This window comes from Mycetomoellerius zeteki, unplaced genomic scaffold (assembly GCF_001594055.1).
Source record: "Mycetomoellerius zeteki isolate Tzet28-1 unplaced genomic scaffold, Tzet1.0 scaffold124, whole genome shotgun sequence".
NCBI lineage: Eukaryota > Metazoa > Arthropoda > Insecta > Hymenoptera > Formicidae > Mycetomoellerius > Mycetomoellerius zeteki.
The window spans coordinates 82820-98495 of NW_017256169.1; the positions used below are offsets into that span (position 1 = coordinate 82820).

The window sequence follows — 15676 nt, forward strand, 5'->3', positions numbered from 1 at the left end:
TAAAGTATTTAAATATTTAGCTGGATACAAATCTGAAAATAATTGTGGTAGACTATCAAAATAATTGAAAAGCTCACAAAAACTATTCAGATCCATTTTTTGGCGAAAATAACTTTTCGAGTGGATTTTGAGAGGATCCTAAATAGTGTTGTGCAAGGTACTTTATTTTCAATACCTAGGTACAAGTATCTCAAATGTATCTTAAATGTAAGTACGAGTACTCTTATTTATTATTAAAGTAAAATTTCAGAATAAATAGACCTTTATGATTTCATGTATGTGCACATAATATTTATGTATTTACGTATTTTATATATACATACATAAAAATATTTTATGCGAATAAATTTAACACATACAATAAAATGACATAATAGTTATAAAGCTATTAATTAGTTTTATTTAAATAATTCATATAACATTTCAAAAACATTAAACATTCAGAATTGTAATTAGAAAAATTATTTCGTCGCAGCGTTAAAATTTGTTGTCCTGCACTAAATGCACATTCAACAGGCGCAGAGCTCGTAAAACTATATTATATTTTATATAAATATTTTTATAATTTATATAGATATTTATTGGATATTTGTTGGCTGAATGGTACATTTTAATTTAAGATGAATCATATATTCAGTAAATATCTAATTATAAAAAAATTTGTATGAAGTATATTTTTATCGAGCTCCGCGCCTGTTAAATGCGCATTTAATGCGAGAAAGTATCATTCAAAAAATTAATTGTATCGAACGTTCAAGCTGCTAAAATATCAAAACTTCTTACAATATTCATCACGCTTGAGCGTCCTACATAATTATTTTGATGATCCAACAAAATTATTTTTAGATCTGTATCTAGCTAAATTTTTAGATACTTCAGCATAATTATTCCTTCTGTGTCTGCGATCTATTATTATCAACTTCCCGAGTAGCATACAGCGCTTACAAAACGTTAACAAAGCGCTAAAAAAGCGTATATAATTGCTTTTTAGCGCTTTGAAAGCGCTGCTGTGCTACTTGGGTTTATTTCCGATTGTTTCAGGGGAGATTTTCGCCAGAAGCGTACGAGCCTCTGTCGAACTTGCAAATTTTAAACCTGGGTAACAATGTACTCCATTGGTTACATCAGAGTATATTCGAGCACATTGCCGACCTCAAGGTGCTGAATCTGTCCGGAAATCCTTTCGGCGTGTTCGATTATCGTACGTCCATAGCGATCAGTAGCTTATCGTATTTGGAGGAGTTGGACATCAGTTATTGCGAATTACGAGAATTACCGAATCTTCAGTTCCACAATGCCAAGTAAGAAACCGAAAAGTATACAACGATTATATATAGTTTTGTCGTAATTACGTTCATGCATCACTCAAGAACGGCGTTTCCTAAAACCTTTCGCTACTCTTAGACATCTGAAGAAACTGAATCTGAACAACAACCAGCTCACAGTTCTACCCAAATCATTGGAAGAGACCGGAACCTTGGAATATCTTAGCTTAGATGGCAATCCGATACGCGCTATCGATCGCACGAATGCTTTCCCCAACCTGAAGATGCTGCGAGAGCTCAGTCTACGCGGCATGCTGAATCTGACGGTGATCGGGAACGGCGGGTTATCGGCGTTGACCGGCCTGGAGATCCTTTACATACAGAATTGCAGGAAATTAGAGAGGATCGAGGAATACGCGATGGCGTTCATGGTACGTTGATAGTCGACGGTAAGTACATGCCGATGCCGTCAATGATAACGATGTAATTTGTCGCGCGTTGTCCGCAGACCACCGAGGGCACGATGTGGCCGCCGCTAAAAAAGCTGAACATGGCGTCCAATGCCCTCCGGTATCTACCGATGCTACTCGTTGGGAGATGGGACAATCTCGAGGAATTGTGTCTGACGGGCAACCAGTGGAGCTGCGATTGTGATAATCAATATCTGGTAAGTTCCGACAATCGAGGAATGTGCGATTCGTCAAGGGAGAGAACAAATGAGTATACTGAGAGAAATGTTTTTGCTATTTATGATTATATGATAATTATATATATGATAAAGTAATCATAATTATGGACTCTCTCAATCAGAACAACAAGTCACGATAACGTCAAAATGACGTTAAAATGAATCGTAAATTTTGAAATCATTTTAATATTATTTTGATATTATAATGACTTGTTATTCTGCTTGAACTATTTCTATAGTTATTATTTTATAATGTTAGTAATAATAATTATATTTATAGTTCTTTAAAAAAAATTATAATTGTCCCAAAAACGCGACTATAATATTATAGTTGTTTTTCGAGCTATCTATATTTTGTTTATAAAACTATAAATGTAATTATTAACATTATAGCAGTAATAACTATAAAAATGGAGCTTTTAATTATAATTATTCTACTATGCAATTATAGTCATAAATACTAAACGCTTTTCTGTAGAAAACCCCTTCGCTCGTGTCGCTTTTTTGTCTCGATTGGATTGCGTACAGTGATCAACGGCTTATTTCTCGCAGATCGGAAACATATTGCCGGAATATGGCAAGGCGCTAATAGGAGACAACGAGGTCGACGAGCTCACCTGTTCCTCGCCGCCGGAACACGCAGGGAAGAAGCTCGCGTCCCTGGCTGATCGACAGCTACGCTGCTTAGATCTGTACAATGCGAGACCGGAAAAGGATGCCGCGATACTCGTAGGAATGCTGATCGGCCTACTTATCGCGATCCCAATCGGCATGGCCTTCTTCGTCCTTTGGCGACGCGGCTTCTTTTTCTGTGGATCGCAAGGTCCTGGCAGCTTCTCCCGTGCCTTCTATAAACGCACGTCCAATGACGATGACATTTAAACTACACATACATACACACATATATGTATATTTTATATATATATATATATACTTTTTTTACCGCACCAGGGAAGAGCAGTTTTGCTGAAGTATTTAAAAATCCAGTTAGATACAAATCTGAAAATAAATTTGTATTGACCATTAAAATAATGTAGAATGCTTAAACGTTGATGACAGTGCTGCAAAAAATTTTAACAAAAATTTTAGCAATCAAATTAAGCGTCCTACATAATTTTGATAGTTCAACAAAATTATTTTCAGATCTGTATCTAGCTATTTTTTTGATACTTCAGCAAAACTTTCGCGCAGTCGCTCTTCTTTGGTAAGACTTTGTTCATATTATAAGCAAACGCCGAGAAATAATGAGATACACAAAAGAATATAATGTGTAGATCCGCACTGCCAGATGGCATCGAATGTAGGTATCTAGTCTAAGCTTTCACGAATACGCGTAAAGTACCTTTTATACGTATGTTTTGTTAAAATATATATCATAAAGCACTGTATCGGAGTCACGCGGAGCGAGCTAGGTGTATGTACATTTCTTTGTTGGAATAAGCACTTCATTATGAAACGCAGCCCGCTGCTGCATGATGTGTATTGCATGACGCTCCGCAATAAACAAACTTGAAAATTAATACATGCTACCCGTTTTGCTCTCACGCCTAACGAGTCCCAAGAGGATCCGTGAGTCTCGGCGGAGGATGTTGTCGAGCCGCGCCGAAACCCCGGACGATGGATTTTCGGCTTTACGAGCAGAGCTGCCGGAGGGCGGCTCTCATTCTCTCTCTCTCTCTCTCTCTCGGCGCAAATGCGCGGAGGGGGTGCGAGGGATGGAGGGTGAGGGTTGCGCGACGCCGAGCGACGCCGGGCGACGCCGAGCGATGTGCAGCGGGCGGACGCACACGGACGGATGGACACGCGCCGGTAACGCAATTACCGTGACGTTAATTTACTCAATAATCGCAGAAGCAACCCCGTCTAAATGTCGGCACGCGTCCCTCGACCCTAATCATAGCCGGCCATCGTCACGCCTGCGGAAAGAGGAGACATCGTCGAGATATGCGAAAAGCCGAGATTCGAGAGATTAACGATAATTAAAACCGTTAAAGTATAAGATTTCTCTAATCTCCTTCCTTTTTCTCTTTCTTTTCCTCTCTCTCTCTCTCTCTCTCTTCTTTCTTTTCTTAAGATGTTTATGCTATCTTCAATATGGGAAAAGTATTACGCTTATTTCACCAAACAATTTTCTAGCTTGAGTCAACGTCCACCTCTAATCTCTAGCTCCTTCCAATTCATTACACATTTTCGGACCTTGTACTACGTGTTTATCGTTCAGGTACGGAGATATGACATAGTCATCTCGTCAAACGCCACGCGCTTGTACCGCCATTTGAAAAGCGCCCCATATACACGAACCGCTAAGTAATTTAATCCCACGTTTCAGCTCTCATCGTTCGTCCTCTCGTCCAAGATTCAATACCGATACAGCCTGGCGTTGAGTGGAGTATCGCGCATCGTACGAGGAACCCGATTATATTTCGATGAGGGATGCGGAATCGCACGACGGATTGTAGAGATCGAGTTAAACCGAAACGTTGCGAACGTAACGATGGTACGCGAGAAAGCGATTGGTTTCGGTCGTCCCCATGAGTATATCGACACTTTCGATATCGTAGAGCCTTATCTATGAGATAAAGAGACGGAGAGAAATGGTTTTGAAATACTCTTACCATCGTGGAATCGTCGCGCGTCGCGCACGTATAACGGATGGCCACGCCGAGCAGGCAAGCGCGAGGGGATTTTCGTAACGTACTCTTACATATACATGCTTGCACTTTGTATTATTATATCTACGTGCGAGAGTGCGAGAGAATGGGGAGAAATCGCGAATACAGAAGGATCGTAGTTCCTCCTGCCCTTCCGCGTCCTCCGGTCGTCGCCGCCGCCTCCTCGGCGCGGGACGTACGCCGTTGGATTCACGAATACCCGAGCGCGTGTCCATGGAAACGAGTGGCCGAGACCCGCCCCCGGGATCGTCGCCGAACCAACCCCGGCGACGGTGAGCGTCGCGACGCCGGCCAATGCGGGACGTCAGGCCGGCCTCGAAACTCGGATACACTCGGATCCAAGCGTCACCCTTCCACGGTGTTACGAGCTGCCGCGGTACGCCAACTGGCAGGAGGGGCCGCCGCGCCGATGATCGCCGTTGCGGGGGGTTGAATCACCCTGATCGTGTCGCGCTCACCGATACGCGCCTCGCACGATGTCTCGATGAACGACGGTGAAAGACAGTGAGCGACAGACGGCGTCTCGCGCGATTCATACCTGATCCATGGCACGATTCGCGCACCATCAATCACGATTCCGCCGGAAAATAAACTCGCGGGACGTACAACGTCCGATTAGTTGAAACCAGGTCGGGCTAAAGTGGTCATCGAGGACGAGGACGTCGCTGATCGCGATATGCACTTCGGGAGAAAAGTGATCAGTTTCGAGAGTGCCAAACCGCGAGATTCCCTATTCGCGGTATCGGTAGTCGAACAAACGTTCAATTACTAGAAAGTTTGGAGCCAGTTCTCTCCCTCTATTCAGGGAGTTCAAGTTAAGAAGACCGATGTCGTCTACCGAATAAGTTTCCGGTTAGTTTGATTTGCAACCCCTATTGAGGGAGTTCAAGAAAAAGAAGGACCGGCATCGGTATTTAAACATCCAAACGCAGTTCATTGGATCTCTCCCTGGCCGTCTTTTTTGGCACGAGAAACTGGGTTCGTGTCTCGGACCGTCGCGGTTGGCAAGGATCTCCCTCCGATTTCGCGACCTTGGCGTCGCGCCAAGACATCCGGGCGAGAATGTAACCGCAACGATCGAGGCATGTACGCGTCGTCGTAGCCGCAACGTTGTGTCGAACGAGAAAAGATGCAGTCGACCTGTCAGCAACGAGCTCAGCCAGGCCAAAACGGAACTTCCGCCAGCAGGACATCGTTCCTCATCGAGGATATCCTTAGCCGCGGTACCGTCACTCCGCACACCCATCATCATCAGCTGCACCATCAACACTTGACGTCGACCTCCGGCCACGGGCAACACCATCAGTACCAGCAGTTCGCCAGTTTGCTCCCCGGTTATCCCGCGGCACCACCCGCCGCGGCGGCTTTCTTCTTGGGTCCTCTCTTCGGTAGCGCTGGCATGGGGGTCGGTGTCGTGCCAGGGGTCGGGGAACTAGCAGCTCTTAAGCATTGCCGACGACGGAAGGCTCGAACCGTGAGTACATCCTTGATATTCCTTCCTTCATCCCGTTGATGCAAAAAAGTATTTTGCTACTCCAGTTAGAATTATAGCTGTTTTTTGTATCTGATAGATAATTATGTATCATACGCATAGAATTTATAGCACAAATCTAAATTCTATCTCTGTCATCTATATGATTAGATGCAATACATATACAATATCATAGTACCTGCTAGAAATTTATCTATTTTTTGTACTTAGATAATTTTCGCTATAACTGCAAGATCACTTTTTTGAGCCGACGCGTCTGGAGTGGAAATCGAGACGTTGCGCCTAAAAGAACGGTTTTGCTCAAATATCTAAAAATTTATAAGCTAGATACACAACACAGATTTGAAAATTATTTTGTTGGACTATTAAAATAACTATGTTAAATGCTCCAGTTGGTAGCTAAAATATTAAAACTTTTTTCAGTATTGCTCATTATATTTGAACATCCTGCATAATTATTTTGATAGTCTAACAAAATTATTTCCAAACCTGTATCTAGTTAAATTTTTAAATACTTTAGTAAAATCGTTCTTTCCATGTGCGAATAACATTTTGACGTTATATAAATTTTCTACACGAAAAAAACGTATTTTTGCCAAATTATCTAAAAATTTAGGCACCTAAATATAGATTTGAAGATAATTTTATCGGTCCATCATAATTTTATGTAATTCAAGCATAATGAGCCAATAATGCTGCAAAATGTTTTAATATTGTAGTAATAATCAGCTTGAATAATTATTTTGCTAGCATAATTATTTTGATGACTCCAATAAAATTATTTTTAGATCTGTATCTAGCTAAATTAGATAGTTTAACAAAACTCTTCTTTACGAATCAAATCGTTGATTTTAAAATCGATCAAAAACGAAACGTACATCAAGCTCGTGTAAATCCTGCGTGCAACTATTTACAACATGAGGCGTATCTGACGTTACTGGATAAACGATTCTTAGTTTGTTCACTTCTCTCGCTTCTTGTCATTCTAGTTACGTATTTACTTTTTTATTTATACATATATTTTTTTCTTTCCCCTCCACTTATCTCTCACGATTGTAGATAAGAGTTTGGTTCCTTACGACTTCAGGTATTCAGCGATCAGCAGCTGGCAGGTCTAGAAGCGAGGTTCGAGATGCAGAGATATCTGAGCACGCCCGAGAGAGTAGAGCTGGCGGCGGCGTTGAACTTGTCGGAGACCCAAGTGAAAACATGGTTCCAAAATCGACGGATGAAGCACAAGAAGCAGCTGAGGAAGCTGAACACAAGCGGCAGCAACAATTCCAGTTCAGGCCAGCAATCGATATCCATAACGTCGCCCGCTGGTGAGTGAGATCCATTTCGTTCTCCACGTTCGCCGCTTTTGCTTCGATGGATGAGGAAAATATAAATCGGTTTCGTTGCATTATATTGGTGCGAGCGTCACGAGCGTGATTTTCGAGGGAGAGAGAACGGATCCGGAACGGGGAGCTGTAACGAGGCGTTTACGGCGCGCTATTGAACGATAATGCTTAAAGGACATCGCAATCTACGGCATCTACGGAATTTCGCATCGAGTAGCTTCCGCAACGCGTAACTTAATTACCGACAAATTAAATGCGCGTATCGACTTTTCGATAAACAGCTGCGAGCAGTATTCCCGCACCGCGAGCTAATTAACTCGGATTAATGACGCCGTGTCCTAGATAAGCGGGGAAACTCATGAATGGCTACGCGCCGTGCCGTTACGATAGAAAAACATTATGCACGTACCTGAATCTAGGCTAAACTTGGATAAGACGGCCATCTTCGTAATATAACACTGTTAAAAATGACAAAAAATTAAAGGATGTTCTTTGCATTTTAAAATGGCCATTTTATCCAATTTTACTCTATGTGGCGAATTCGCAAGTAGATTCTGGTCAGACGTACAATCTCTTTGGAGCACTGTGTGACACCATAATGGCGCGTGCATTTGGCTTAATTAGTAATAGACAGCATGCGTGTCCGTATTTTCATAAAGTTAGACAAACTGTTTTCGCAATCGCAAGTCGATACACCGGCACGACGCGAACCGAGATTAATCGGGCATAGTTATCGGTTATCTGGCCGAAGCGGAGAGCGAGGAGGCGCGGGACGACGCGTTATAACGTCGGTTGTCGTTAAATACTTCCCTGTTGTCACGCTAATGGGCGATATCTGTATAATGCAACCAAAATACCGCTGACAATAAATTACGCAAGTTCGGCGTAACTAGCCAGACCGTAACCGTGATTACGTTGCGAGGAACTATAATCATTATAACGGTATCTGCATAATGGTTTGCATTCCGTCGTAGATATATTACCATAATATCGTTCGCCGGTGACGTCGCATTTACAGATGCTCATTACATTAATTTTCTAATAGGAAAACTCGCCAACATGATGTCGTTGCCTCGATTTATTTGTTATTTTCTGTTTTTCGATAACGTGCTGGATGTCACGTTAATTTCCTTGAAGAAATTTCACCGATGGTGCCGGTGTATCATCGTCTCGAACAATTTACATATTATTTTTCGTTTTTTATATAACAGGGTGCACATTATATTAATTTCCCAAAAAGAAAATTTACCGCATTGTAACGGTTACTTCTAATGACTTACATGTTATTTTTCATTTTCGATAATGTGCTTGGACGTTACGTTAATTTCCTAAAAAAAATTTTTTTTGTCCTAATGATATCTCGTTGTCACAAGCGATTTATGTATTATTTTTCTTTAATTTTTAATAAAAAGAGTGTAATATTATAATATATTAATTTCTTACATGAAAATTTGGTAGTGTCGTTGTTTCGAATAATTTACATGTTATTCTCTGTTTTCGATAACATAGCGTGTGTTACATTAATTTTCTAGTGGAAAATTCATCGCGGTGGCGTCGTTGCTTCAACCAATTTCCTTCGATAAAATAAAACGCGTATTATATTAATTTCCTAGAAGAAAATTCGCCGTGATGTCATCGCCTCGAGCGATTTACATATTATTTTCCATTTTCGATAACATGTTGCGTACTATATTAATATCTTAGAAGAAAATTTATCGCGGTAGTGGTGTCGTTATCTTAAGCAATTTATCGTGATAGTGTCGTTATCTTAAGCGTGTTATTTTTCCGTTTTCAATAACATATAAAACAAATTTTTTTCGCGGATACGATCGGACCACCCTGGTATTCATGGCGTACGAATATAAAAGCGATTATTTAACGAGACGGCGGGAGACATTTCGAGCGATTTAAATAGTTTGGTCCATAGCGTTCGCATCCTATATGCCAAGTTGTTCGTCTTCGGTAGACAAGATGGCTTCGTTCGGTAGGAAGGGCTAACCGAGTTACATAGACGTCTCCTTGGCAGCAACCAAGAAGGAGGTATCGAGAGGAGGGTGAGTAGGGTGGAGGGCACACAGAAGACGGAGACCGCCTCAACGTCTTTAGACTCGAGCGAGCTACGTAAGGAACCCCCGACGGGGAGATTCGTTCCCTCCTTCGATGCCTCTCTTTCGCCGTCTCGTTTCGACTCTCGCTTACGCCCGTCTCTCGGCGAGAGAATTGCTCAATTACCCGCTAAGTGCTCGGTCAGACCTATATTCTCGATTGTGTTCGCCGCTAAGGGCTACCATAGGCCGTGGCGGCACGTGCCATGATTCCGACTTTTATTCAAATATAGGGAAACACAAAAACGAAATTCGTCTGTATTATCGCGAAAATATTTGCGGCACGATAGTACAGACTGACAATGGAAGCGACCAAGAAAATTCGTTACAACAATTATGTTCCGCTTGCAAACGTTAGACACGACCTGTGTAATAGTGTTGTTCCGACAATCTCATCGAGATCCAACGGAAGTATTAAACCTCCGGAGCTGACTCCAATATCTGTAATACAGTTACTGACTCTGGATCTGTAAGACACATTTAATTTATACTAATTAAAAAGCATTAATTAATTGCAAGAAAATGAGGAAAAATCTGAGTATATTTACTAAGTATATTTAACATCAGAACTGCTGATGGTGGTTCCGCCATTTTGATTCCATTAATCATTTTCTTTTTTTCTTTTTTGTATTAGATATACAGAATATAGAAAATATAATATAAATAATTCTAAATAATAGAAAAAAGTTCTTCATTAATCAAAAACAAGAAAATTAATCAGGATTGGCAAATATTAGTTTTCAGATACTTTGTCGTTACTTTTTATAGTGAACAATTCGATGACGATGTTGCAATTTTTTATGACGGTAACGCTAACTAACTAAACGCTAAGGTTGTACTAAGGTTAGAAAAGTCACTTTGAAAAGTAACTTGTTACTATTATGCGTTACACTGAAAAAGTTATAAATAACGCGTTACAAATTAGAAGTTATTTTTTTCAGTAACGAATGACTTTTTTAATCCATTACAAGTAACGATTGACTTTTCTAATTCTGATGTTAGCATTACCATCATAAAAAATTCACAATGTCATTACCAAATTGTTATTATAACAAGGTAACGATCAACAAGTAACGGCGTTATAAGTACATATATATAACGCGTTACTTGCCAACCCTGGAAATTATCAAACTGATATCTTCGGCAATTCTAGCGGAGTATACCATCGGCGGTTCTAATGTTAAATAAGAATACAATTCAAATTTGCAGATGTGACATAAGAAAACTATAATAAGAGAAAAAATACTGTAAAAAATATATATGAGAATTATTTGATATTGTTGACACAAAGAATGGATGAAATAGACCTACCGTCAGCTCCGGAAGGATACAATTGAGTGGGTCCAATAGACCCACGTACTTACGTCTTGTCCGGAGGACTAATCGACGATTGTTTGCTGATGTTGACAGAACGTCCCGTAGACTTTTCGCTGAGTGGTGGCCGCGAGTCGCGCGCGAGCAGCGACGCGCCCGCGGACTCCGAGGACGAGGACGATGACGAGATCGACGTGCTGGGTGATGAAACACCGTCACCGACGCCAACGCCAACGGTGACGCCGACTCCGATGCCGGCGCCGGCGCCGACGCCTACTCCTATACCTACTCCGGCTCCGACGCCGACCTTGACGTCGACGTCGACGGTTTCGACCCCGACGTCGACGCGTACCGGTACTCTGCCATCTCTGTCCAGACGCGGCACGCCACCAAGGATCCTCCACACGGCGATTCATCCGCACTCGCATTCGCATTCTCATCCGCATCCGCATACGGTCAGCCTTCACCATCAGCACGGCCAACATTCCGCCCAACGTCAGCATCGCTGAGACGCGTTACGACGTCACCGCTTGACTTTTATCAGAATCACGGCAGCCACGCGTAGAAAAGAATGGATGATCTTTGTCCGTGGTTACTGGCCATCCCCGGTATCCCCGCGACGACCGGATCTACCGAGAATTTACCTTAGGCTAAAGCTCGCCGCATAACGGAGAACACGGAATTCGGCAGAGATCGTCTCCGCTCGAAGGACCGAGAGAGGAGAGAAACCAATGATCTTCGTGGAACGTTTTTAAGCGGTATTTACCTGTCACTGAAATAATTCGCGCTATTCAACGCAGAACGATATCGTTGCTGGAGCGTCGCTGGATTTTCCCGCTTGCGTATAACGTAATAAAAAGAGGAAGAAAAAAAAGAAAGCGAAAGGAATGGAGTTTTTGCCGGTTCCGAAATCTCTACTTTTTATAGTGAAATATGGTAAATAAATACGGTATTTGGTCTGTTGTTACTTTTTATAGTCAACTGTGTAAAAATAGGCCGTGGTTTTCGTTGAGAATTAAACTGTCATGCTCTGACGCGATGATGTGTATGCTTCTGTTTCTCCTCGATTTATCTTTTCCCAGGCTCAGTATTCTGAAACTTTGAGTGCGTAACATACTTTTTGGAGGCGAGGACGAGAGAGAAAGAGAGAGAAAATAAAATATTTTCTACCGGAAGGACGCGCGAGTTATGACCATTTCTATCAATGTAGATTAACTTTAATCTCGGTCTAACTTACTCTTCATTTTTTTCTAATGCCCGTTTCTACCAATGTAGTTTAATTTTAATATTGAGTTAACTAACTTTTCATCTTTTTTCTAGCTCTAAGAATTAAAAAATAGATAAAGAATAAATTGAACCGAAATTAAAGTTAATCTACAAGTTAATCTATCGATTTCATTTGGAATTGTACCCGTTTCCAGCAATGTAGATTAACTTTAATCTCTTCCAACTTACTCTTTACCTTTTTCTTAGAACTAGAAAAATGAAGAGTAAATTAAAGCGAGTTTTAGCTTAAGTTAAAGCTAGACTACATTAGCAGAAATGGACATTTCTATCAGTGTAAATTAATCTTAATCTCGATTTAACTTATTTTTTACCTTTTTCTAATTCTATTTAAAATATATTATGCCCGTTTATGAACTAATATAGATAAACTTTAATCTCAGTTTAATTTATTCTTCATCTTTTTTTATATTCATATAGAATTAGAAAAAGATGAGAATCCAAAATTAAGCAAATCGAATCCAAAATTAAAGTTAATCTATTGGTAAGAACGGGGATTGGAAAAAGATAAAGAGTGAGTTAAACCGAGATTAAAATTAATTAGTAGAAATAAACATTAGAATGTTGCCTCTCGATAACGACGTTTTACGAGCCGCGTGGCGCGCGTCGACATTGACATTTAATTGCGTCGTGGGTCGCGGCGGACGATTGAGTCTCTTTACGCTATCGTTTCGTTAATGATCGGCGCGACATTTCGGTGCCTATAACTCAGAGACATTTTCGCAAAAGTTAATGAGGCATCGAGCCAACAATGGGAGGGATGGAACAATCGCGAGATCCGCTTCGTTAACGCGTTGACTACCATTACTATAAGTATCTACTGTCCATATTAGACTAGAAATTAGAATTGAGATTGGGATTGAATTTGATTAATTAAAGCAAAGTTCACTAAACATGATAATGATTTTCTTTTCTGCAGATTGATTAACCCATAAATGACACCACGAAAATTTTTAACTTGTGCATTTGAGAAAATTGATTTTGCTTTTTGAATGAATAACATTTTGTTTTTTGAAAATTCAATATTACCAATCTCTCGATTGGTTAGAAAATTTTACATTGAAAAACATAGGTTCTATTTTAATTTAGTTTTTAACTTTCAGAAGATATAAAATATTAAAAACACCTGGTGCGAATTCGCACCAGGTGTTTTTTACAAATGCTCAAAAGGAAGGTGTCCCCTTTATGGATTAAAATTCAATTTCAATCTCAATCTCATTCGATAAGACGTATCCAATTTGTTGAGAGGACCAGTTAATCTGGGAACCTGGCTTTTTTTGCGTAAACGATCATCTAGGATATTTTTTTACATTCCAATTAAAAATTACTATTATTAATTACACATTGCATATTATCAATTGTTCTACAATTTATTATATTTGAAACTATTATGTACACTCCAGGCTAAAAGTGTGAAAGCGCTTTTTAAAAATTAACATTTTTAGGATTATTTATTCGAATATCCATATAATGTGTTTTTTTATAATAATTTTTTAGATAACTGTTACTTGAAGAATTATTGTTAAAAAGTACATTGTTTGAATGTTTGAATAAATAATTTCAAAAATGCTAATTTAAAAAAAATATTTCCAAACTTTTGACCAGAAGTGTATATATAAATTTATTTAATATTTTGTAAACAATGTAAGAAGATATAAAAAAATAGGTATGGATTTTCAATTAGTAGAGAAAACTACTGTGATCGGGCTTTATTTTCTTTTGGGATGTAAAAATTATCCCAAAAGAAAATAAATTATCCCAGATAACTATTCTCGGATTAAATATGACCCGTAATTACGACGATCGAGCACGACTTAACTGGTGATTTCGCGTGGTTGCGAAACAATCGCGGGATTTTTGCTACCTGTTGCGATGACATTAGATCGGCAAGATCGGCAAATGGCTGTTAAGAAAAGAGACGATATTATAGCGAACGATAGAGATTTTCCAACGAGCGTGCGCGTGTCACGCGGGCGGTGAGGCGCCTGCGGAGCACGTCGTGCTTCCAGTTGGGGTGAATCCTAATACCTAGATAATAGGAAATAATTGCGAGGGATCAGAGCGAGCGAAGCTACTCTGTCGGCTGTCGGGCTCGGGGGCAGCGGGATGCGTATAGGAAGAGGAAAAGAGGGGGTAGGAGGGGGACAGAGAGGGTGGCGCCGCGCCACGTTTCCATCCCTCTCCGTTCCCTCTTCCCGCTCCTCTCCTTCCCTACTTTCCCTTCTCGCCGTCGATTCGCGGGGGTGGAGAAAGAGGACGAAGAGAGGATCGTAATCGTGTTATCGGGACGAAATCACGAGGTACATTCTCGGATATACATCGGGTAGATGGATACGCGGCATTGCGACCGTACGCGAGACCAATCCGCGTGGAGATTTACTTCCGGCGAGAGATATATATCGGGGGGAGAGAGAAAGAGAAAGAGAGGAGAGATGGAGTTTGTATCGATGTCGCGTACTCCGTAGCGCGTTTGAATTCTCGAAGAAAACGCTCTTTCAGAATTTTACAATTTCTTTCAAACGACATATCGCCGAAAGCCGCGCTTTGGGGAGGGGGAGAGGGAGTCTTCGATGACTCCGACGCGCGTATTCTGAGGGTGGCAGTGGGGATGGAAGGGGACTTGGCCTTTGATGTGCTGGAAGATAAAGTTGGCGTTGTTTAGAGGAAGAAACACTCCCGGGCTGGCCAGGTAAGCTGGTAAGCTAAATGAGATCACAGTGCCATTTATGACGTTTATTAGATTCCGTTAAGACGTCTATTATTACGGTACGTAAATAAAAGGGGGAGAATTCGCGCCCCTCGTCGAGGGAGACGAAGCGGAATGCGGCGAAAATAATGAAATAAAGGACAATGAAGTGGCAGGTACAATGGCCAATAGGGCATAGAACGAGAGGACGGGCAAGGCGCCAGCGGGCGCGATGAGGTTCTCTCTCTCTCTCTCTCTCTCTCTCTCTCTCTCTCTCTCTCTCTCTCTCTCTCGTACGTGGAAGGGGTGTTGCAACAAGGGGTTACAGAGCGCGGCTCGCTTTAGTTCGGCGGGCTAAATGCAGTGGGCGTGTTCCATTACTTTCATTATTTTCAGTCGCCGGGGTTCGGTGGGTATCGATGCCCGAATGTAACCGTAGGTCGCCCCGTGCGTGCAATGTAACGCAACAAAAGGTGGGCGACCTACGATTTTCGCCCTTCGAGTCGATGCGAATCCATCAACGGCGACGCGGCGACAGCGAATTCGCTATATCGAAGCAGCGATGTATATACATATGTGCGTGTGCGCGCGCGCATGTGTGTGTCGATCGAGATCAATTTAATCCGCTTGAAAAAAAAAAGCGGAGAGAGGAACGAGAGTATTGGGCCTCGAGTCGAAGAGGCCGCACGCGAGGGTGAACCGTTAGCTTAACAAGCTGTCAAGACGTCGCCGCGTGTCAATCCGCGGCTCTCCAACGATCCTCGAAATAAAGCCACCTAAAACCCTTCAGTCGTCTCTCGTGCGCGACGAACCGCGGATGAGAGTTTTTA

At 41.4% G+C, this 15676-nt stretch overlaps 2 protein-coding genes across 2 annotated transcripts in view; both read left to right on the forward strand.

Annotated features, from left to right (window-relative positions):
- LOC108731307 (chondroadherin) overlaps positions 1-2900 on the forward strand; it is a 5404-nt gene extending 2504 nt beyond the window's left edge. The window contains exons 3-6 of the mRNA XM_018461565.1: positions 1042-1301; positions 1405-1696; positions 1774-1932; positions 2506-2900. Of these exons, the coding sequence (XP_018317067.1) occupies positions 1042-1301; positions 1405-1696; positions 1774-1932; positions 2506-2835 (1041 nt within the window). The 3' untranslated portion in view covers positions 2836-2900. The remainder of the gene's footprint in view (positions 1-1041; positions 1302-1404; positions 1697-1773; positions 1933-2505) is intronic.
- A 2783-nt stretch (positions 2901-5683) lies between these two features.
- Positions 5684-11739, forward strand: bsh (brain-specific homeobox). The gene is made up of 3 exons (XM_018461578.1): positions 5684-6099; positions 7205-7439; positions 10973-11739. The coding sequence occupies exons 1-3, from the start codon at positions 5755-5757 to the stop codon at positions 11383-11385; spliced, it is 993 nt and encodes a 330-aa protein (XP_018317080.1). The 5' UTR covers positions 5684-5754; the 3' UTR covers positions 11386-11739.
- Positions 11740-15676: the final 3937 nt, after the last annotated feature.

Bases quoted from the DNA above. Each gene is read 5' to 3' on its own strand.
- bsh (XM_018461578.1), top strand. From the start codon at position 5,755: ATGCAGTCGACCTGTCAGCAACGAGCTCAGCCAGGCCAAAACGGAACT. The intron at 6,100-7,204 runs GTGAGTACATCC...TTACGACTTCAG, and splicing joins GACGACGGAAGGCTCGAACC to GTATTCAGCGATCAGCAGCT. The intron at 7,440-10,972 runs GTGAGTGAGATC...TGATGTTGACAG, and splicing joins ATCCATAACGTCGCCCGCTG to AACGTCCCGTAGACTTTTCG.